The following is a 25732-nucleotide window of genomic DNA, read 5'->3' as shown; positions in this document are numbered from 1 at the left end:
AAAAAACGTGAAATATACCGTGACGAAAAAGGTATCACACGTTATTCCGAACACAAAGAAACATGGAGCCGGCAGTTCCTAACACTTCCGCCTTCCCTCGGAACCATTGGATGTCTGTCTATTGTTGTCAAGGTTTGTCCACCCCATATATATATATATATATATATATATATATATATATATATATATAGAGAGAGAGAGAGAGAGAGAGAGAGTTAGGGTGTTTCAAACAGTACCGACAACGTTTAGGAGATGATTCCTGACACCAAGATAAAACAAAAAAGTATAAACCAACCTGGGTGCACAAATGCTTCCTTTGAAAGTTCTAGGCTGCCGAAAACTTGAAAAAAATGAACTTTAAAGGTCCATAGCTCCAATACTATGGGACCTACCGTAGTCAGGCCAACTTCACTTAGGAACTAATATGTGCGCTATCAAAAAAAGTTCCAGAATCCTAAAGTATTTGCGCAACAATTTTTATACAGGTAGTTGGTGAGTACTTCAAATTATATACTTATAGCCGAACTGTCTCTATAAAAATTGTTGCGAAAGTTCCGCAACATTCTGAAACTTGGATATTTGGATAGCACACATACTAGTTCCTAAGTGAAGTCTTGACCCGACTATGGTAGATCCCATAGTTTTGGAACTATGGACCTTTAAAGTTCATTTTTTCATGTTTTCGGCAGCCTATAACTTCGAAAGGAAGCATTTGTGCACCCATGTTGGTCTAACTTTTTGTTTTATCTTGATGTAAGGAATCACCTCTCAAACCGGTTATCGGCGTTGTTTTGAAACATCCTATATACATATATATTCACACTATTTTTGTAAATCTAAAAAGTGATTGCTGTATGGAAACCACCCTATCTCTTAAGATGAAATTGACGCTGAAGTGAAGTTGTTTTGAATATGACATTAGCATGATGACAGTAGACAGTATGGCTAGCAATATGCACACCAAAATTATTATTAAGTCATAAATTTGAATTTTTGTTAACTAGAACGTTGTCCAAAGTGAGGTAATCAATTGATACATGATATGTAACTGAATAAAACGAATGTTTGAGGGTAAATTCTGGAGTAAATCAAGAGAAATGAATCTTTATGACATTAGGAAATATGAGGTGTATTCAAAAAGTATCAAACCTCATTCTTTCTCGCGTAAACCAATGAAGCGCAGGAGACTTTCTTCATTGTATATGTAGAGGGGACACTCATGCGCAGTCGTGAATTTTTTTTTCCCGTCAGTCTCTGGCAGTTGAAAGGAGTGAAGACTTCATTTTTTTGTAAAATGACAGAAAAGCTTGAGCAGCGATATTGCATCAAAATTGTGCCAAAAGCTTGGCGATATCCAAGCGGAACCATTCAATCGGATCGGTACATGTTGAACGAGAATTTAGACAGGAGAGTTGCCGCGAAATTTGATTCAGGCTTTCATCGCCAAACACAACATTGCAGTGTGTCGTCAGGTTCTCTACTCATCCGACATGGTTCCGTGCGACTTTTAGTTATTTCCCAAACTGAAAATACCAGTAAAAGAGACCCCGATTTGAGTCAAGACATGATACGGAATGCGACGACAAAGTTGTTAACCATTCCAGAAATGTTTCCAACAAGGGCGGGAGCGCTGGGAGGAGTGTGTGCAATACCAAGGAAACTACTTTGAAAGGAGATTCGTGTTTCGGATTTCCAAATCAATAAATGTATTCTGGAATTGGTTCCAGAACGGTTCGATACTTTTTGAACACACCTCATATGTCTTTCGTTTCCAATCTGTTAGCGTACGCGCGTTTGGCGTGAGAAACTCTGGTTCGATTCCCGGCGGGAGCTCATGTGATTCGGATTCTGCGTATATCAGTAGGTCCACGTTTCATATAGCCTCGCTGCTAAAAGGGACGTTAAACTCTAAATCCACTCAACTCGTTTCCAGTCTAATACAGTTGATGGTTTTTATTTTTAGTGGAATAAATTATTTATTTCTTGATTACTTTCTATGAAAAGTTCATATTGTTAAGTAGCAGATTTGTATCTGTTGATGTTTAATTTCTTCTAACAGTGATGCAAAAAGTCCCATATTCCTAATAGTGATGGACATATTAATTTCCTCTGCTTATGAGACGTTTTTCCGTTGTAGGGATTTGGACAGCCGATTTTTAAAAATTGGGACTGGCAGCCTACAAATAACGAAAGTACAAGAAAATGATAGAGGCCAGTATCAGTGTCGAGCAGAAAACAGAGAAGATTCAGTTGATTCAACAGCAACAGTCGAAGTACAAGGTTAGTCATTGGATATGTACTGTTTGCTCTTTGTGTAGAGAAGTCAGCACCATTTCAAAGGTATTACTTAGAATGCAAAAGGTAAGCTTATGCAGCAAATGTTAAAGTGTGTCGTCGTACGTACTATCTACAAACTTTGTCGCCGAGGTAATAATTAGGGATGATCAAAACCCGTTTGTAGGAAAATCAACATTTCGGTTTTCTCCACCGGTTCAGTTTTAAAACTGAAAGTGGTTTTTAGTAGAAAACCAGACTGGTTTTCAAATAAATGGTTTTTTGAAAGTTGTCATGGTTTCTGTTTTTTCTAAAAATCGAATACCGGGTTTTGTGTCCATCAGTAGTAACAGTATCAGTTTCATTTGTTAAATGTGAAAAAGTATAGAATTTAGGCTGCTTTTTCAAATCCAACTACACAACATGAATATTCATTTTGGGAATCTTGGTTTGTACGCAAATGTAACATCAAGTTACTTCCAATTATGACACAAACCACGTCAAGAGTTGTAGCAGGGAGATAATACATTTGTGTAAGTGCAAGTAACATATAGTTCAATTTTAAGAGGGAAGGAATATCATTATCTCATTGACTTCTGTCATTCCTGAATTTTCTTTAGAGTTCCAAGCTTTTGACTCTCCCCTGCAGTCTTGGTCTCAGAGGTTAAAAATTGGAAGAAAAGGAATAGAAAGGAACGGACTTACTGTGTTGAGCAAAAACGTTGTCAACGTCAGAGATCTCCAAATGAAATTGATGCGAACTAAAATATGGCTGAGTCAATTTGTGCGCCTTTCCTGTTCCTTGTTGGAAGGTTGCCAACTCATGTTATTTTTATTTTCATCCTCATGCTGTGAAAATATTGTAATTACAGAGCATGGCTGAATGGCAAATGGGAGGCGGTAATTACAAAATTTTCACAGCATTGGCATGACAATAAAAATAACAACAGTGAGTTGGGAACCTTCCAACAAGGAACAGGAAAGGCGCACAAATTGACTCTGCCATATTTTAGTGTGCATCAATTTCATTTGGAGATCTCTGACGTACTTGATAACTTGTTTCCGTACAACACAACTCTTCCGTTGGTAAGTCCGTTCCATCTTTATTCCTTGATATTTCTTTCTTTTTCTTTCTTTGGCGCGGGAAACCCAAGTTCGATTCCCGGCGGTAGCTCATGTGGTTCGGATTCCATGTTAATCAGTAGGTCTACGTCTCACATAGCCTCGCTGGTGAAAGGGACGCTAAACTGAAATTCAACTCAACTCAACTCTTTTTCTTTCTTTCTTTTTTTCTTTTTTTTTTTTTTTTTTTTTTCTATTTTTAACCTCTGTGACCAAGACTCCAGGGGAGAGTCGAAAGCTTTGGAACTCCAAAGAGCTGAGCGTAGTTTTACATTGGGGAAGGATTAGTTTGTTGAGCTCCCACAAAATATTCAGTTTTTCATTAATATGTTACTACGTAAACCTACGTTACCTTATAAAAAAAATAAAATAAAATGTCATCTTATATGAAGATACAAGCATGTGAAAAACTTATTGTATCACATGTATTAAGCTTCCATAATTCTCTGGAAAGGATACTCGCATATGAATCCGAGATATTGGAAAGCTTTTCAGCTTCCATGTATACAATTAGGTGAGTACTACTTCTATCTTAAAATACATATTCCATACGCTCTATCAGTCTGTTCATTTTCACTTTCTCCGCCACCATACTGGTTGATCAGTTTCAATTCAGATGAATTTAGTTCATGTACAGGGTACTACAAAAAAGAATTGTCACTACTACAAAAAAGAATTGTCACAAAATTTAGGAGTAGACTCCCCACATGAAAATAAGAAAAAAAGTTTATATGGACCTGTGGTCGGAAGTGCATAGTTTCTTAGTTATAGGATGCCGAAAACGTGAAAAAATTAACTTTAAAGGTCTATAGTTCCACTACTATAGGACCGATCGTATTCGGGTCAAGACATGACTAAGGAACTAGTATGTGAACCATCCAAATATCCATCTTTCAGAACCTCCGGTCTTTGCACAATCATTTTTAGAGATGTTGTTTAGAAGTACTTGATCACTGAAAGACTTGATCAGCTACTCCTCTAAAAATTAGTGTGCAAGTACTGGCGTATTCTTAGGCTAGTTTTAGACGGAAGCATTTATCGTAGCAGATGTGCTACCAAAAATTTCATATAATATTCTATGGCATCAAAAGTATATGGTGCTTTGAAACGGTAGCATTTTGATAAGCATCTGTCGTGACGTAGCAAACAAATCACTGGAGAACAGCGCAATTATGGCTCCGAAATTAAGCGTGAGGTAGCTAAAGCTATAGTAATTGTGACAACAGTTCTCGCCGGTCATATTAAAAAACGAAAATGACAAAGAAGTATGTGGACAAACCGCATTCCTACTCCAACTGATTTTTCTTTACTACAATTCAATTTCCCACACAAAACAAAGAGCATGGATATTTGGCACAAAATCTTTCGCTTCTTTTTAACACACCACGGCGCTGCAATCGGACCAGAAATGCTGGGGAAAATGCTACGAAATAGAGCAGGTTCTATCGACAAGAAATGCCATAGGATATGCCATGGCATGGGAAATGCTATAGCATTTGCAACTTTACACGGTAGGATATTGATGATACGATTTTTGCTATGAGAAATGCTTCCGTCTAAAACTAGCCTAAAACATGGATACTTGGATAGTTAACATACCAGTTCCTCAGTGATGTCTTCACATAGTAGTGGAGCTTCGAAAAGTCGCATAGTAGTGGAGCTATGAACTTCTAATGTTCACTTGTTTCACGTTTTCAACACCTTATAACTCCGAAACTATCCACTTTTGAGCACAGATCCTTATGAACTTTTTTTTTTCTTTCTTATTTTGATGTGAGGAATCGTGTTCCCAAACTATTGTGACACATTTCTGAAACACCCTGTATATTGTTTTATCTACTTCTTTTTCGTAGTAAATCACTTCTGATGATGACAGATGGACTAGAGAGAACAGGGGAAAAAAATCACCAAGACTGTTGTTTAAGGAAATTTTAAATACAGGGTGGCCCAAAAGTAGGTATACACCTGTGCATTGATCAAGTGTAACATTCTGAATATGGGTGTATTTGCTTCGGCTCTTCCGAGCTTAAGATGTGAGTAAAAGCACATTAAGAATAAATAATAAAGAAACTAAGTCTACCTGATGGATAACAATAAGAAATAATATAAAATGCAGTACGATACTGTATACCTACTTTTGGGCCACCCTGTATAGTGAGCAGAAACAAGAAGTTGAAAATTCGTATAATAAAAATTAGCACGTGGCAGCTTGCTGTTACAAAGCTGTATAAAAATTATTATTGTTATTATTTATTTATTTATTTATTTTTTCAAGTTGAAAAGTGGTTATGAACAAAGTGTCAGAGTTGACTAAGGAATACACTTATATTGACCTCTTCTATGAGTTTTAATTGATTGTTCAATATTTTTTTATCAACGGAAATCCATGTTTCCTGACGTCTTATTTTGCTCTGTTATTGCAGTGCCGCCACGTTTCGTGAAACTTCCGAAGAGTGTGTATGCGTATGAAAAAGAAGATATTGAGTTTGAATGTGAAATTTACGGCAAACCAGAGCCCCATGTTTATTGGATGAAAGATGGCGACGTTATAAATCAGAATGAATATTTGCAGGTAAACGCTGTTTGTCAACAATGTTTAAGGTAGAATCTAAATCACACTGAGAAACCTTTTCAGTTATTATCATTGTAAGTTTTCATATTGCTTGTACATTCACTTAAATAAGTATATATTGGGAGTACAAAGTAGTTCGGTCCGTTTGTTTGTGGTCACAAATGCATTTGTTTCAAAACAAAATGAATGAACAAATTAATCAAAGTATTGTGCATCGCTGGCTACTTCTTTTTCCCACATCTCAGACAATTTTCGAATTCCATCCACAAAAAAAAATGTCTCGTCTTCTTAGGCGATCCAATTTATGAGTCAATTTTCGATTTCTGCGAAAGATATAAATCGGTGACCTGCTCAAATCGTGCTGCATCCGTCATAGCAACCAGTAAGCAAAAGGAGTAATGTCCTTTGAATATGGCAGGTGCGGTAAAATATCCCACTTGATCGTTTCCAGATAATATTTTTACGACTTTTGCGACATGAGGGCGAGCATTATCATGAAAACAATGACTTTGCTCGTATTCCGGCCGTTTTCCTCGTAATGCACGGATCAAACGAATCAATTCTAGCCGTACCGATCACCCATAATGGAATCGCCAGGTTGTAGCAGTTCTCGGCATTGATGTTGATGTGGAACTCGATGGCAACAATTGACGAGGCATAGCGTAATATGTTTTCTTATTGGGGTTGTCATAGAATATCCATTTCTCATCCCCAGTCAATCTGACGAGAGAGAGAAAAAAAAAAGTCGCGTTTGAGTCAGCTGCTTGCAAGTGAAAAATCGCCTTTGAACGTCTCTCTGTTTCAGTTCATAAGGCACCCAACTGCCTTGCTTCTGAATCACTCCCATGGATTTCAATTGTACGGGAACTGCTTGTTGCGTAACTCTCGATGATTTTGCAAGCTCGTCTTGCGTTTGACTCGGATCTTCATCGAGTAATGTTTTCAATTCTTTATCTTTGAATTTTTTGGCTGTCCAGAGCGAGGCTTGTCTTCAACGTGGAAATCATTGTTGAAACGTCGAAACCGTTCCGTACATGATTTGTCAGTTGGAGCATTGTCACTATAAACTTTCACAAACGTTTGATGCGCTTCAGCTGCACTTTTCTTCCAATTAAGCAGAAAACTAAAACCTTCTACAAATGCTTCTTACAAGTAACACTTCCCAAGTGTAACACTCCGATTTTGATAAAATTCGGCAGGTAGATACTACACATAAAGGAATACGTGTTTTTCATTTTCTGCGAAAAAACTGTTTTAGGGGGCAAAAGCTCCCACCCAAAATTTTGAAAGTTAACGCCCGAAAGACAAAAACAAGTGAGCCGAAGAGAATCAAATTGTGCACAGATATTGTAGACATAAAATGAGGGAATACGTGTTTCGTATTTTCCTGATGGAAGAAAAAAAAAAGTTGGATGGGGCACGGTCCCCTCCAGGCCTTTGATTACGAAATATCAAAAGTGCTGTAACAGTATGTCAGATGTGTGTAAAGGACATGAAGAATTGCAACGAAACTTTGTATATGGACAATACGCGAAAAATAAATGAACATGGATTTTCTGCGGAAAAACTGTTTTACACTCAAAATTTTTGAAAGTTGACGCCGGAAAGACAAAAACAAGTGGACCGAAGTGAATGAAATTGTGCACAGATATTGTAGACATATAATGAGGGAATATGGGTTTCGCATTTTCCTGGAAAAAACGGTTGGGTGGGGCACGGACCCCTCCAAACCTTTGATCACGAAATATCAAAAGTGCTAATAACAGTATGTCAGAAGTGCCTAAAGGACATGAAGAATTGGAACAGAACTTTGTGTAAGGACAGTAAACAAAAAATAAATGAGTACGGGCTTTTTTATTTCTGGGGAAAAAACTGTTTTAGAGGGCAAAAGCCCTCGTCCAAAATTTAGGAATTTGACGCCAGAAAGGCAAGAAGAAGTGGACCGAAGTGAATGAAATTTGCATAGACATTGTAGAGGTAAGTTGAGGGAATACGTGTATTTTCCTGAAGAAAGAAGAAAAAACTTGAGTAGCGGAAGGACTGGACCGAAGCGAATGAAATTGTATGTAGATATTGGATATGTAAAATAAGGCCTTTCGTGCTTCACAAGTGTCTCCATCCGATCTCTTCAAATTTGGCAGATCAACAACAAGCACAAATAGTATAGCGTATTTTATAGTATTTCAGTAGGCACCTTTAACCCATACAATGTTTTTCCGCATAAACAAAAACACGTGTCGATTTATTTCCTGTTTGCTGTTGATGTTCCAAAATTGAAGCAAAATGGATAGGGACACCTGAGAAACACGAAAGGCCTTATTTTACATACGGTCTATACAATATCTACACACAATATTTCATTTGCTTCGGTCCACCCCTTCCTGAGCTATTACGGTAATATTTACTTTTTTTCGGATGGGGCGTAGGCCCCAACACTGTTTTTCCACACAAATTAAAACACGTTTCATTTATTGTTTTGCAAATTGTCCCTATAGGAAGTTTCGTTGCAATTCTCCATATTTAGGAACTTCTGACGTATGATTATTTGCACTTTTGATACTTCGTAATCAACGGTTAAAAGGTCTGTGCCTCACTCAACCGCTTTTTTTCCAGGAGAATACGGAACCCAGTTACCTCATTTTACGTCTGCAATATTTGTGCAGAATTTCATTCAATTCGGTGCACTTCTTGTTGCCTTTTTGGCCTCAAATTTCAAAATTTGGGGTGGGGGCTTTTGCCCCCTAAAACCGTTTTTGCACAGAAAATTAAAAAAAAAAAAGTATTCGTTTATTTTTTGCGTATTGTCCATACACGATGTGACGTTCCAATTCTTCATCTCCTTTAAGCATTTCTGACATACCGTTATTAGCACTTTTGATATTTCATGATCAAAGTTTTGAAGGGGTCTGTGTCCCACCCAAACGGATTTCTTTTTTTCAGGACAATACGAAGCTCGTATTCCCTCATTTTATGTCTACAATATCTGTACACAATTTCATTCATTTCGGTTCACTTCATCTGGCCTTTCGGGCGTCAACTTTCAAAATTTTGGATGGGGGCTTTTGCCCCCTAAGACGTTTTTCCGCAGAAAATAAAAAAACCCGTATTCGTGTATTTTTTGCCTATTGTCCTTACACAAAGTTCCGTTGTAATTCTTCATGTCCTTTACACACATCTGACGTACTTTTATTAGTATTTTTGATATTTCGTGATCAAAGATTTGGAGGGGTCCATGCCTCACCTAACAGTTTTTTTTTTTTTTTTTTTTAAAAAAAAGGAAAATACGAAACCTGTATTCCCTCATTTTGCGTCTACAATATGTGTGCACAATTTCGTTCACTTCGGTCCACTTGTTTTTGCCTTTCGAACTTCAAATTCCAAAATTTTGGATTGAGGCTTTTGCCCCCAAAACCATTTTTCCGCAGAAAATAAAATTTAAAAAAAAATCAGTGTTCGCTTTCTTTTGCGTATTGTTCCTACACGAAGTTTCGTTGCAATTCATGTTCTTTACACACATTTGACATACTGTTACTAAAAATGTTGATATTTCGTAATCAAAGTTTTGGAGGGGTCCGTGCCCACCTAACCGTTTTTTCCAGGAAAATACGAAACCCGTATTCCCTCATTTTATGTCTATAATATGTGTGTACGATTTCGTTGACTTCGGTTCACTTCTTTTTGTCTTTCGGGTGTCAACTTTCAAAATTTTGGGTAGGGGCTTTTGCCCCCTAAACCCGTTTTTCCGCTGAAAAAAAAAGAACGTATTCGTTTATTTCATGTGTAGTATCTACCTGCCAAATTTTATCAAAATCGGAGTGTTGCACTTCGGAAGTGTTACTTGTTAGTTAAACAAAATTTGACAAATCCAACACAGTAAAAAAAGTTATTATTTACTATAAAATTCAAAGCGATATAAACTGAATATTATTGACAGATGTCTAACCTCTCTGAAACCATCGAAATTATCTGTCACTAACATTCATAACAGCCAGAGTCATCTTTTGTAAACGGGCCGAATTAATTTGTACTTCCAATAATCAAATTTATAGAATGACCTTTTAGTTCAGTTTGTGTTGTTTCGTTTCTTCTCCCAATCAGTTTGGATTTCATTAATTTCTGAAATATTGATGGGTTTAGAAAAATCTATCTGCTTTTGTAATCTCACATTATCTCGATTCTCTTTTTGACTTCGGGTTTTATGTTGAATTTACGATGTGTTTAGAGATTCGATGACCAAACTACGGGAGTCAGTTCCGTAAATTAAATGAAAGCAAAAGATTCTAATAAATACAAGTCGAAGAACTCCTCCTTTCAGATTATAAACCGCTGAAAATGAGGATTGTCTAAATGTATCTATATATTTCATAAATATTGTCAGAGATTTTGACTGCCCTCTGACCATGCTAGTAGTTGTAGGCCCTAGTTTGTCTTATTCGTCGCTGATTGGTGGATTTGGATCACTATGATTGTGATTGATTGATAGAGGTCACGTGGTCTTAGACCACGCCCCGCAGGAATTCAAAATTAGGTGCCGCCCCCAGGCTACGTGAATATACCATTGAACTGGAATTTTTGAATCAAGACTCATGGTCCCTGGCTCAAGGGCTATGGTCCACGAGTATGTAGCACGATCTCCTTTAAGTTTGTGGTCTGTCTCGTTCTCACCTAGTTCCCTAATCTTGGTGGTGGTGGTGGGAGTCACTTTTGGATGGTGTTTATAGGTCTTGTATACGTGTCATAGTATCTTGGTATAGATCTCTCAAAGTTTAGATGGTCCTAATCGTTCCTTAATTTTACCAGAAATTCAAATTTGGGAATTTTTGACTAATTTTTCTTCTGTGATGAGACTTTATCACAGCATATGGTCTTACGGTTAGGTAAGTGAATTCATTTTCTTTTATGCGACATGGGTACCTTGAAACTTTCCTCTTTTCAGAAGATTTAATTTTGGTAACTTCTGTGGTAAAGTTTCCAATTGGGCGGTATTTCACCGGCCTGATTAGAAAATATTGCTGTTATTTTGATTAAGACCCACTGGTACAAACTTCTTATCAGCCCCTTTATTACCGATATTTTGAAATTTCTAAACCAGAATAAAACATCGAACATCGACATTCTTCAACACTGCCTTTACAAATACAAATTTCCATTGTACTGTACATTAAGCGATATATTTTTTTTTTAATCTATGCCAGTTTTTTTCATTTATTTAACATAAAAAATTGATAACAGTTAGATTTTATTGTGGGACATTGCTTTCAACAATAGATACAACGGTGTATAATTTGTCATAATTTTCCGGTATAAATATACTGATAAATTTAAATTCTCCATCGATTGTTGGCAAATAACTCGTAAGCATTTCGGTAGTACAATGTTTTCTGCATTGTTTAGTTTCACGTCCCTAGCTGGTGCATATGACAGCTTTAATTAAACTTCCAACTTCACTCCTTAAAACTTGTTCAAGCAATTTCCTGTAGTTGAAGTATAAGCTTAAAGGGTAAATTTCATTTTGTAAATCCAAAATTATCAAGTAAGGATTAACGTACTTCTGTTTATCTGTTTCGATCATTACCGACTTCAATTTCTCATTTTTAACCCAATGTATCTATTAAGCTTGCTAATGAGTGTACTAAGGACATGCAGGATACAGGTGCTAATGCACTTTTGTTCAAGACAGTACTTTTCCTTCCCATGGATGGGTTCGAACAGATATACTTTCCACTTAGGTCTGTATCATACGGAATTCTGATGAGGTGCCAGTAATTTTATTTTCCCGAGTTGGCAACCGTATTGTGAGATGAAAAGGTCAAGGTCAAATTTCTATTTTTTGGCAGGAGGATCTTGCCCTAGGGTCATGATTCAAGACTACCCCCTCTAAATTTTGACATTTGATCACCTTATATTCTGTTGAACATTTATAATCCCTAAAAATATAAATTTAGTAGGTTTATTATCTTCTAAGGTAAGGTTTTATGGTACTTTGAATATGTTTGGTAGGATGTGTGTCCATGAAAAGATACCTAGCGAGGTTTGCGAAATATTGTGGAAACATATTACTCCAAAACACCACACAAGTAATAATATTTGCTCTTATATATATATATATATATATATATATATATATATATATATATATATACAGGGTTTATCCGGAAAGTAATAGGACTGAGTCGATTAAAAAAAAAAAAATTGACCCAATCGTTATAATTCTTTAAAAACTTTCAAAATAGGCTCCTTCTGCGTCGATACAGCGCTGCCAGCGCGATTTCTAAGAATTGAAGGCGTGACGGAAGTCATTCTCCGGAATAGCCTTGAGAGCCGCAGTGAAAGCTGCTTGGATCCACTCTGTCGTCTCAAAATGCTTGCCTTTCATCGGGCGTTTCAGGCGAGGAAACAAAAAGAAGTCCGGGGGGGCACATCTGGGCTGTAGGGCGGCTGCGGAAGCGTTGGGTGCCGGCCTTGGTCAGGTAGCTGTTCACAAGAAAGGCGGTGTGAGCCGGGGCGTTGTCGTGGTGCAGCTTCCAGTCGGCTCCGATGTCTGGTCGGACCCGATTGACCCTTCGTTTGAGTCTCTTGAGCACTTCCACGTAAAACTTGGCGTTGACGGTTTGTCCAGGAGGAACAAATTCATGGTGGACGATGCCTTTGATGTCAAAAAAGACGATGAGTATCGTTTTCACTTTGGATTTGCTCATTCTTCCCTTTTTTGGGCGAGTAGACGCCGGCGTGTGCCACTCGGAAGATTGCCTCTTTGTCTCGGGATCATACTCAAAGATCCATGATTCGTCACCTGTGATTACGTTATTCAAAAATTGGGGGTCACTTTCACACATGTTCAAATTTTCTTGGCACAATTCCACTCGCCGCAATTTCTGGTCGTCAGTGAGCACTTTTGGGACAATCTTCGTGCACACCTTGCGCATGTTCAAATGCTCCGTCACAATTTCATGAACCACAGTTTTTGGTAAATTTAACATCTGGGCAATTAAACGAATACTTAGTCGACGGTCTGAGTTCAAAACTTCGCGCACACGAGTCACATTGTCGGTGTTTGTCGAAGTCGAAGGTCTTCCAGCACGGTCTTCATCGGCGACCTCTTCCCGGCCCTCCGAAAAGGCCTTGTGCCACCGAAACACACTACTTCTTGCTAAAGCATCATCTGGGTAAGCCTGCTTGATCATATCAAACGTCTCTGTCGCAGATTTACCGAGTTTAACACAGAATTTATTCGCGTACCTTGCTCTAACGAAAGCTACATTTTGGCTTGCACCACTCACAGAAACACGTCGCGCGAAAAAGCCTGTCCTGACTCTCCGTGTGCTCGGAGACAACTGACCAGCCGCTCGTTCGTTAGCTAGGAATGCCCTCTACCGGATCCAGTCGGTGCGCGCACGCTCCGAAGTACAGTCATGGCGGAATAAAATCAGTACTATTACTTCCCGGACAAACCCTGTACCCCAATTTTTATATATATATATATATATATATATATATATATATATATATATATATATATATATATATATATATAATTAGTGGGTTAAACTATATGCATTGATGAAATGAAATGAAACTTTTGAGTTTTACGTCCCACGGTTATGCCGGTGAGGCTAAAGGAGACGGTGATTATGAGAAATGAATAAAATGCTGGAATAAAGAAAGTGGGAGGAAACGGGAGAACCCCGAGAAAACCCACGCACACGGTGTTTGTCCACCACAAAGTTTACTTGGCGGGAGCAGGGTTTAAACCTGGGACCCCATGCACCAGAGGTGAACGCTCTACCACTGAGCCACCACGGCCCCTGTATACATTGATGTATTAACACTTCCTTGTTCAGAAAGTAACACGAAGTCTAAACCCAAACAGTAGATTTCATTTTTTAACTATCAGCTCTCCTATTAATTAATTATAAATGTTATTTAATTTTCCTATACTCACTTAATAATTTTTGTTTTAATTTTCAGGTTGTAAATGGTTACAACTTACGAATCCTTGGTTTGATGGAAACTGATGCAGGAATATTTCAGTGTGTAGGTTCTAATCAGGCAGGCAATATACAAGCAGCTGCACAGCTTATTGTTCTCAAAACAGGTAAAAGATTGTTTGAAATTAGACAAGCTCAGAGGTTAAAGAGATTACTCGTACTTTAATAAGCGTACATATGTATGTATATACAGAGTGTCTACTGATACTGGAAATACTTGAATTATACTGGAATTTAATTTTGATACTGCAAATTCTGGAATTTGATCCACATACTGGGAAAATCATGAAACTGGTAATTTCACAACAATACTTTTTTGTAGTTTGTTTTAATAGTCTTAGAAACAAGTCTGAGATTGTAAATTTTTCCAAAGCAAGAGTTGTATACATTTTGTAATTAGACATTTAAAAGTAATGAGTGGAGTGGAGGGCTGTGAGGGGAGTTAGGAGGCCCTTTAAAAATGTTAAAAAAATCATTTTATTTCAAAACATTCAAGGTTAACTAAATTTATTAAAAATAAAATATTCTTTTGATGGTAAAACAATTACAAACCTGAATCCTAAAGAACTTTAAAGAAATCATTGTATTAGGTACAGGAATTTTGCTGATATACTGAATATACTGGAATTTTGAAAATGAAACTCAGTAGACACCCTGATATATAGTTAACTAAAGAATTCGTTGTGTGTGTGTGTTTTTTTTTTTCTTTCGTTTAAATATTTGGTAAAATTGCACCTTCTGATACTCCCCATACTCCTTTGCATAGGCTTCTACGTTTCTGTTAATCCATTTTCTGAAAACGAATTTAGATTTTTTAACTAGTCAAGATTCAGCTATGGTTTGCTGTCAGTGCAGTAAGAATCTATATGTTAACCCTTTATTGATCAGTGTTGTTCTCAAGTAACATCGCATTCTGTTGCGTTGTCCGCACTTCTAAGTTCAGTTATAACTTCAGTGATCATTTAATTGGCATTATTGCTTTCACACAATATTAACTTACATGATTTGCGGGCCGCTTCTTTAGATACTTCTAATCTTCGTGAAGAGGGGACAGTCAAATTTAGTATTGTAGAAGCTTTATCTCCTTTGTTCCGCGAAAGTTCTTTTTTTATTCTTTTATTTGTGGTTTCTTGCTCTGTTGGAAAATATTTAAACGAAACTGTTGGTAATTACTGAGAGTATTCTTATGATATTTTACCATAATAGGGTAATGCAGCTCAGTAGCTACACATAAGACCTATTTTATGGCAATGTTGCTTTGAAATAAATACCCTGTAGTTTGTAACCAAAGCACAACAATACTTTAAAAATTACGAAATTATGATTAGAAAGACATGGTTTACCCATAAATGCAGATTAAATTTCTTAATGGTAATGCTATTAATGCTTGCCAATTAAAGGGTTAAAATGCTAGAAAACTTTATATGTTTGTAAACATTTATCTCACCAAGTGAACTTTGTGGTGGACAAACACCGTGTGCGTGGGTTTTCTCGGGGTTCTCCCGTTTTCTCCCACTTTCTTCATTTCACCATTTCATTCATCTCTCATCATCTCCGTCTCCTTTAGCCTAACCGGCATAACCGTGGGACGTAAAACTCAAAAATTTCATTTCATTTTTCCAGTGCAAACGCGCCGTTACAGAGTAAAACAAAGAGAACTTTAAAGAGAGGCAGACAATTTGAGATATCTGGGAAGTATTTGGATGAGAGACGATTACTACACCAAAGAAATAAGGTCAAGAGTTGCCGTAGCCAAAGAGGCATTCAACAAGAAAAAAAAATCACTCTTAACTAGCAGACTTAATATTGGACTAAGACAAATTCTGGTCAGAGTGCTATATATGGAATGTGGCCTGTATGGTTCAGAGACTTGGGCATTACGGAAGTTAGAGAAGAAATATATGGAGAGCTTCGAAATGTGGTGTTAGAGGAAGATGGAGAAAATAAAATGGACACAGAGAGTAACAAACTAAGATTTAAAAAAAAACGGATAGGAGAGAAGATGACACATTTAGCCATCATTCTCCATAAGAAGTTGAATTGCGAACAAATTGTCTTCTTCATACTGCCATAGAAGGAAAGCGAGGAATAGGAAGAAGATTGAAAAATAGACGAAAATACTGGGAGTTAAAAGAGGAAGCTGAAGATCGAGAAACGTGGAAGAAACATTTCCAGACCCGAACTTCAGAAGAAAAAAAGTCTTTAGTCCCAGGACCTGCCAACAAGCAGAATATTTAAAAATAATAATCATATTTTAAGCTTCAAGTTCTTCGACAAAATTCGCGAAGTTTCGACGTTAAATATTACACACAATAAATAAAAGAATACTTCGCAAATTATTAAGAACATAATCATTCTGAAGATGTGCGTTCATGCTCTATAAATCTATTTCTTAATTCTTTTTCATAAGGAAAGTTCTCAAATAAATAAATAAATAAATAAATACGATTTTCGTTTAACTCACTTGTATATACGAGGGTGGTTCAATAATTATTGTCCTTGACCTATAAGGAGTATTATTTTTCCAAAAAGTCTCCTTTCATAGTAATGCACTTCTTCCACCTGTGCTGTAAAGTCACTATGCCAGGTTCCAAGAAAGTGTCTGGCTGGGCCGTGAGCCATTCCTCCACAGCTTCAATAACAGCTGCATTTGAGTGAAACTTCTTCCCTTTGAGGTGCTCCTTTAACTTTGGGAACAAATAAAAGTCACTAGGGGCGAGATCAGGTGAGTAGGGAGGATGTTCCAACACATCAAAACCAACAGCATGGATTGCGGCACCAATAAGATGGCTTTTGTGGGCCGGAGCATTATATTGGTGCAACAGCAATGTTCGCTGCAACATCCCGCGCTGTTTTTTCTTGATTTCTTCGCGTAACTTAGGGATTAGGGCTGCATAATAGGCCCCCGTGATAGTGTGTTCAACCTCCAGGTAGTCAATAAAGAGCACACCATTCGTATCCCAAAAAATTGTGGCCATAACCTTGCGTGCTGATGCTTGCATCTTGGACTTGCGTGGGGGAGGCGAAATGCTGTGCCGCCACTCCATGCTCTGTCGTTTGGACTCGGGATCATACTGGTGGAGCCACGTCTCATCCACTTTTACAAATCTATCACAGAACTGTTTCAGGTCTGCCCCCATAACCTCCAAACCAGCCCTTGAACATCGAACTCTATCTTTCTGATTTTCACGAGATAACATTTTGGGTACCCATCGCGCTGACACCTTTCTGAATCCCAAGTGTTCATGCACAATGGTTTCCACCGAGCCTACAGAGACGTGCATGATGTCTGCTAACTGTTGCACCGTGATTCGTCTGTCTGCTATAATCGTATCATGCACAGCATCAATGTTTTCTGGGGTGCATGCTGTTGTTGGAGGACCAGCACCAAGGGCCTGTTGACAGCTTTCCCTGCCGCAATGGAAGTCGCGACACCAGTTCTTTACAACCTGGTAGGAAGGAGCCCATCACCCAACACACTGATTATGTCCTCATGAATCTCCTTTGGGCTTAACCCCTTTTTCTGGAGGTACTTGATGACATCTCGTTGTTTGGTTTTCTCCATTTTTCAAGCTAGGTGCCACCTCTCACACCTGAAACGACAAAAAAGAATATTAACATAGCAGCTATGATTCTGAAATTTAGCATATAGGCATCTAAGACATTAGGCTACAATATCCCCCATCAACCATCCCAGCTCAAATATTTTAAATATGTCGGGGACAATAATTATTGAACCTCCCTCGTAAGTAGTATCAAAATTTAGATTACATTCGGAAAAAAAAAAATCAGCTTCATATTTTACTCTTTCTTCAGGTGAAAAGCCTCCTGCGAAGGACGTTCCCACTGCCCCACGGAATGTGAAAGCAGTTATTGTGTCGACAAGATTCGTTACTCTCAGTTGGACAGAACCACTTAAAACAAATGGAGCTATTTATATGTATTCTGTATTTTATAGACAAGAAGGTGTTGAAAGGTAAGAAATTTGTGCTTTCATTTTTTTTTTAAGTGTGTGTGTGTTCTAATATTGCAGTGTTATAGCCGTCTTGTGTATTAAACAAATGAAATTGTATTTCTTGTAAAATATATATAAACATAACATTAACCTTCTTTTTACCAACTTAAATGTTTCATGTTACTTACTGAGTAGGATACAAATACATCTCACACATAAATCGTGTTTTTAATAAAAGTATTTAATTATTATAATACGTAAATGTTGAAATGAGACCTTTATTGCGTAATTAATGTGTCGACATATAAAATAGTGTAATATATTCGTATATTTACTCACAAATACAGTATAGTTAAAGAGTTTTGTGTAAAATACAGTTTGTTAATATTTCTCTGCAAACAAACAAGATTCTATACAAATTACTTATTTATTATATATTCAAATACAGAAACATGTAAGAATATTCCTATCATTGCAAACTTTAACAATCTTCGCATACAATCTGCTTCGTTGGGTGATTTTTGCAATAGAACTGCCACGAACGTCACATCTTGTTCGAGCATTTCTGTCTCTGGGGCGAGGATACTTTACACATGCTCCTACTATGCCCGAGTCAAACAATATAACACTACCACGAAATATCACCTTACATATCTTCAGACTAAGAGGAACCATCAATATACATCCTAAAACACTGAAAAATCATTATCACTAACATTCGAGAGAAATAACCGAAGACGCATTTGCCTTCTAAATAGAACGCAAGACAAAGAAGAACGGTACAAGCTTTATACCATCACTTGTCACTACATTTCCATATTTATATATGATAATTGTACAATAGGAACAATTAACTACGAAAAGCTAAAATAAACTAGCACCTAGTGGACGCTAAGGGAAACAATACATATTTAAAAAGTAACATGATTTACCAAGTGGGGGTATACTTTCATCCCACTTTAATAATTTGTAAACATTTAATTCAGTGCAATTGGCTTCCCGTAAAAATATTTCATACATATAAATATTTAAAGTCCTTGAATCTTATCCTTGTAGAAATATTTTTACAATAGTAATAAATAATAATTAGAACTGAGGTGTGTTTTCAGCCTACTTCGAAAAAATAAGGTTAATATTAGACTTACCTCAGATAACCTTTTTTTTTTTTTTTTTTGAAGGGGGGGTGTCCTATCTTCTTTATCCGTTAAATCGAAATTTCAATTGTCAGCTCATGATACTTTAAAAATTTACCAGAGACATTGTGATTCACTGAGGGCCGCGGTGATTCAGTGGTACAGCATTCACCTCTGGTGCATGGGGTTCTTGGTTCGATTCCAGCTCGCGTGAGCTTTGTGGTGGACAAATACCGTGTGCGTGGGTTTTCCCAGCTCTCCTTCCACTTTCTTTATTCCACCATTTCATTCATTTCTCATCATCACCGTCCCCCTTTAGCCTAGCCGGCATAATCGTGGGACGTAAAACTTAGATTATTACGGTGATTCACTGGTAGAGCCCTCGCTTCTGTTGCGAGAGGCCGCAGGTTCGATCTTAGCCCGTCAAGCTAATTTAAACTGAAAGAGTGACGAGTTACTAAAAGTGTCGAGTTTTATGGAATAAGAGGGGTGGGTTATTCATAATTCATACAATTTTACTATATACTACTATAATGTGAAGGTTAAAATAAGTTGAGTCATGAACCTTTAGGCAAGACTAGTAACTGCTAGTAATAATAGAAAAGGATGTTAGCGATGGTTGATAGAGGATGTCTGTGTTTCTACTGAGAGTGGGGCTGTAGTAGATCGGAATTTCCACAAAAAGAATAAAACGTGATACTAAATCGATTGGGCAGTTACACTGTTAGTATCACAAAAGGAAAGGAACAAAAATTGCAGAAATTGAATATCCTCTTGAAATTTTCTACATAACAGGAGACCATGTGGAATTCATACTAACAAATATATACTGTACTTAGAATAATACAATGATTAAAAAGTAACTATACTACGAGGGCTGTCCAGGAAGTACCAGACGTCTTGGGTTTTCGCAACAATGGGTGGAGCTAGAGTCACCATCTTGATGTCAGAACGTTGCCACACTCAGTACGCATCCAGCTGTGCTTATTTTGCTTTCTGTAACGTGTTACAACGTGCGCTGCAATAGAAAATCCCGCTTCTTTTGAGGCGCGTTCTGTGATTAGATTTAGATCTGTGATAAAGTCAAGGCGGGCGATTTAAAACAAGCGCCGGGGAATCTTATCGCGAAGGTGTTGTTTTTCCACGAGAACGTATGTCCACACATGACCAAGCGCACCTGAGAGCTCTTAAATGGTTTTGGATGGGAGGTATTCGATCATCCACCGTACAATATAGATTTGGCGCCAAGCAAATAGCACCTCTTCCCAGCGATGAAGACATGGCTCGCTACACAACGCTTTGGTACTGACTCCAAACTTCATGCCGGTGTAAGCCAGTGGTTGAAATCGCAGGCGGCACATTTCTACCACGGCGGTATTGAAAAACTTGTACCACGGTATGATAAGTACCTTAATTTGCATGGTGATAGCTTAAGAGTGTACCTTTCAAATGTATATAATACAATTTGGTTCATTCATTCTGTTACTTTTTTTTATTATTGTTTCAAAAAATCTGTTACTTTGTGGACAACCCTCGTATTTGCAGAGCATAGGTGATGTTAAAAATTATTACTGAATAGTTATTAACAGATCACCACATTATATAAACAATAGACTAACAGAAATCATTTAACGGTTAAAGAAAAATTAGTCGAGTTAATACAGAATATCGAATTTGCCGGAATATACTGTATCTCATGAACAATATTGTGCATGGTCGTCCTGCTAGAATCATAATGGAAAGCTTGGTGAGGGTATATAAGGGGATATTGTAAAGTTTTAATTATCATAGTAAAAAAAATCAGAATACAGGGATTTGTAGTTGTTAACCCCTCTTTATATAGTCACCACCCAGATTTACTCATTTCTCCCAGCGTTTATTCACTTTACAAATACTGTCATTGTAGAAGTCTGCACACAGTGCATTAAACTACCCTGATGAACGACGTCATCTGCGTTGTCAAAATGGCGACCACGCAACGGATTCTTCATTTGGGGAAACAAGAAAAAGTCCGTGGGTGCGAGGTCGGGAGAATAAGGTGAATGCAGCAATACCTAGAAGCCACACATTCTTGTGTTGTCGACAGCAACTTAAGATGAATGAGCTGGTGGTTCTGAAAAGGTGTCAGCAAGCAAGGAACCCAGTACGCAGATGCCTTAGACATGTGAAGTTCGTCATGGATATTTTTCCACACACTACCATAACTGAGATCAGTCGCATTCATAATCCTTTGGATGGTTACACGTCTGTCTTCGAGGATTAAACACGCCACTTACTTCACATCGTCCGTCAGGGATGGTGTTCCAGGTCTTGGGTCGTCTGTGAGGGACATATAACCAGTTTGGAATTTCCTTTTCTACTTTACAATGGTCTCATAAGCTGGACAATCATCACTATACACAGGCCTTCATCTTGACATGAATTTGTCTGGCATTATTAACCTTCAAATGCAGGAACTTGATCACACTGCGAGCCTGTTATCCGTCTTACACTTGGGTCACTTTTGGCACACCCTGTGAAAAATAATCATTAGGAGCTAATTTCCGTAAAATTATGCACCTAACAACCAAATATAACACTGACAAAATTTCATCATCATAGTAACTCCCTGGTGATAATTAAAACTTTACGATATCTCCTCGTATAAAAGATAATGTGCTTTACGAGTAGAAATCATTTAGCGATTAAAGAAAAATCAGTTGAGTTAATACGGAATGTCGAGATATCAGGAGTCGAGTTTGCGGGAGTGTACTGTATCTCATGAACAATATTGTGCATTGTCATCTTGCTAGAGCCAGGGGTAAAAGAGAGGGGAAATACGGGGAGACGACGATCCCCCACTGTCAGAAAATATCAATGGCGTCCCTCCACTTCGTAAGGAAATACAATGGGCAAAGATAGACACGGGGATGGCATGATGTCATGCATTCCTCTACCTTTACTGATGCACTTTTACCCTTGGTTACAGCCATAATGGAAATCTTGGTGAGGCTTTACATTGGTATGAGTTTTATGTTAATAAATGGTGTAGTTATCGTACTCCATCGATTTACAAAAGGTCATTTTCGAAAACGACACATGAGCATTTACACTTCTTCATTTTATGTTGTTCAACTCAATAAAGTGTGTATTGATTGTATATATATTATTGAATATTTTATTTTTCATCATATGCTAATGCTGTTGTACAATTTCCTTAATTTCGCGGAAATAAATTGTCTACTTAGTGTTTATTATTAATTAAAATATAAACATTTCCTTTCTTCAGGGAACGAATGGTAAACACAACGAGAGCCAGACTTGAAGAAGTGAATATTCAGGGACTGCAGCCGGCTCGAACTTACTATTTTCGTGTATTGGCATACAATCAGCATGGACCCGGCATCAGCTCTGCGGAACTACGAGTGGAAACGCAACCGGAAGTTCACGTTCCTGGACCACCACAAAACTTACAAGCCGTACCTACTTCTCCTACATCGATTAAGGTGAACTGGGATCCCCCGGAGCAAAAGAATGGGCCTATTGAACACTACAAAATATTTTATATGGAGGTAGGGTTTTGATTATTACTTCTGTTGTAGTAATATCTCTTAATATGTTTTTGTTTGTCATTCAGGAACCACTGTACAGATATAAATGAAATGTGGGCGATCTTCGAAAATATATAAGAGATACCCTGAAGAAGAATGACCGAGGGTCTTACTTGAAATATTGGAGAAAAAAAATGACAGGTAACAGTACTGGCTGAGTAATGTAAATACATTAGATCCACGAATTACCGAGTTCTGGGTTAACCGAGGTGGTCAAGACAGAAAGAAAGAAAAAAAAGCGACCGGTTTTAAAAGACGCGCGTTGTAGTGTACGAGCAGAAGCGGAGGCGACGCGGTAATTAGTATTAAATTAATGAAAACAAGAAAAAAAAGTTGAAAAGAAACTGAGAAGGTCGGACGCCGAACCTTAGGATCATTAACATAAAGCTGTAACACGTACGGCTATCAAGCCGTTATCGCAGTCCTTTTGGAGAATGTAGACGTTCCGTCTCTAGTTTTTCTCCCTCACAAACGTTTACGCCCCCGCGCGTAGTAGTGGAATAGCTCCAGAACCATGTGTGCTGTTACCAACTACCATCTTCGAAACTTCAATAGTATTTTATGAGTAATTTTGAAAAATATTGTTTTAACTTTTTGGATTTTCTCTCATTATTTTACTTTCCAACTTACACTAGGACGATTGAACGTGCTGTACAGCAATTAATATAATCTATTTAGTTATTATAATGTAGCTCATGCCTTTACTTCTGTGGGTACGTACAATACTGTCCTTAATTTGGGGGAAAGTTTGTATTATCCGTGCTCCGATTATTCAAATTTAATCAGGTCCGTATTAGTTCGGATAATCGGAGATCTACTGCAAAAAATTCACAGTTGGCGAAATGTGTTCGAGGTATCTTCTCATTGAGCGCTAAACTTTATAACTATTTTTAATTCTGAATGTGTTACGGAATTACAGAAGACATACAACATTAAACTCGCTAATCCGGCCCTCAGTAGTGCGGCCTCTCAGTAATCCGGCGCACATCCAACCAAAAACACGTGCACAATGAATTATCGTGTGCATGCGCAACAATGCTTTATATACTGTACGTATTCAAAATTGTAACATTCTTTACAGTTCGGTTGCGTGATAAAGCATGCCACCGTCGCGTATCATCATTGCGACGGTTAAAAATTAGGGACATGTTTCATAGTGAGTGATACTACTCAAGGACTAATTCTTTGAAAATTAATGTACATTTGGATTTATTAAAGTATATGTTTTAAAATTATATCCTTCGATTTAATAAAGTACAGTACACTATATTTCCTATGTTTTCAAAATAAATTAAAATAAATAAATAAATAAAATAAATGTCAGACACTCAATAATCCGGCACTTCCGCTAATCCGGTATCCATATGTGTCAGGAATGGCCGGATTAGCGAGAGTCTATTGTATTCGTCACCGCAACCGTTTGCTTCGAAATACTTTGTTTTGGCATCTTAAGTAGAAATTAACCATCACAACTTTAGTATAAATTCTGAAATTACGTCTGAACTAAAATCTAATTTCGTCCGGTTTTTGTTGACAGATATTTTCCTTGCGTTATATAAGACAGTAAAAGTACTATACTTTTCAGAGTAAGATATTGAATAGCCTGTCTCACAGGAAGGAAAAATAAAATATTGCATAGGAGTGAAGATTTAATCAGAGAAGTTTTTATTTTATTGTTTACAAGTTTTATTTTAAATGTAAATATGTACAATCATGTCCAAAATAATTGTCGCATGTCTATAAATATGTTGTAAGAATATAATTTGATAACGATTTCGGTTGGTATTTCTTATAATGTTAGTATCTGTATAATCGACAAAGACATATATATGGTAAATTTCATGTCAAAAGAGCAGTAAATAAGAGCAATATAACGAAAAAAAAGTCCCTTGTTCATTTAGCAATATTTTGTTTTACTCACTCTAATTTTTTTTTATTTATCGTTCTTTTCCTATGAAATTTATCACAAATATACATTTCCCGATTATACACATGGTATCAGTATTAAAAGTACCCTGCAAAATCATTATCAGATTATATTCTTACAAGAAGACAGTTATAGATATGCAACAATCATTTTGGACATGACTGTACCATCCGCTTCTTGGAAAATTAGTAATTTTTCAATTTTTTGCTGAAGATTGGTTGTAAGCCGCAGTACCGGATCTAGAAACCCTCCTCCCTCGCAAGAAAATTTGAAAGGGCCCCTCTACATTCAATACTTTTTTTTAATAGTACATTTTAATGAAATATTCCTAGCGTTCTATTTGCTACGGAACAGAGATTCAAGTACTTACGTTTTACAAGAAATCCTTCCTCCTCGACTTCATCTCCGCTTACTCTCATATAAGATCTGTCCTTTCAATGGTCGAAGCCAACATTGCCAAGTCAATCATTCCTTCCTGTGTCATTGAACACCTTAATTAGCTCTTGATCCTCTTCAAGACTGAGCATGACCTTTCAACGGAAGCCACAGTCACGGGTAAAGTCAGGAATAAAGCAAGAGTAGTTAAAACTCCAGGATAACGTGGGGCAATAGTATTAAACTCGACGTATAGTAATACCGCCAATTCAAGAACAGTGTTGATCTTTGAAATATGGTTTTTAAGTCCACTGCGAAGGGAAATGAATTCCAATGGTAGCGGCTGGCCAATGTCTTGCTGGTACTACTTCTGTAGTTTTTTTAGCCTTAACTAAATTTTTTTCGTCTAAAAGGTTCACAAGTACTTTCGGGAATATGATTGCAAATTCATCAAGAACTGTCTGTTACGATGTAAAACGGTTCTTTATTTCATTGTGCGCGATATCTAGAAGTCTATTGTAAACATTAATCTTAACACAAGTCTCTGTGTCCGAAAACCGATGGATGATCTTGTACCAGTTCATCGGAGTGTTTTTTCACTTTGGATTGCCTTTTTTCTACGAACACAGGGTTGACTTTCCACTTCGCAGCAACAGCTGTGGCCTCTTCTCTCATTTTCTTAAATTCCTCTTTGCTCTCTTCAAGAGTGCGTAAAGCTTTCTCAAGGTCAATTTGTTTAGTTTGGAGAAGTTGCGATGCCATCTTCAGTTGTGAAAATATTTTTGACAGTACCAGT

At 37.4% G+C, this 25732-nt stretch overlaps 1 protein-coding gene across 3 annotated transcripts in view; it reads left to right on the top strand.

Moving 5' to 3' along the window:
* fra (neogenin protein frazzled) overlaps window positions 1-25732 on the top strand; it is a 148137-nt gene that overhangs the window by 40060 nt on the left and 82345 nt on the right. For all 3 annotated transcript variants that reach the window (XM_081746848.1, XM_081746846.1, XM_081746845.1), the window contains exons 7-11: window positions 2138-2280; window positions 5820-5968; window positions 13937-14063; window positions 17773-17932; window positions 22313-22595. In XM_081746848.1, coding sequence (XP_081602974.1) covers window positions 2138-2280; window positions 5820-5968; window positions 13937-14063; window positions 17773-17932; window positions 22313-22595 — 862 coding nt within the window. The remainder of the gene's footprint in view (window positions 1-2137; window positions 2281-5819; window positions 5969-13936; window positions 14064-17772; window positions 17933-22312; window positions 22596-25732) is intronic.

Source organism: Thermobia domestica, chromosome 18, assembly GCF_964235325.1.
Source record: "Thermobia domestica chromosome 18, izTheDome1.hap1.1, whole genome shotgun sequence".
Taxonomy (NCBI): domain Eukaryota; kingdom Metazoa; phylum Arthropoda; class Insecta; order Zygentoma; family Lepismatidae; genus Thermobia; species Thermobia domestica.
This window is presented reverse-complemented; position numbering and strand designations above follow the sequence as displayed.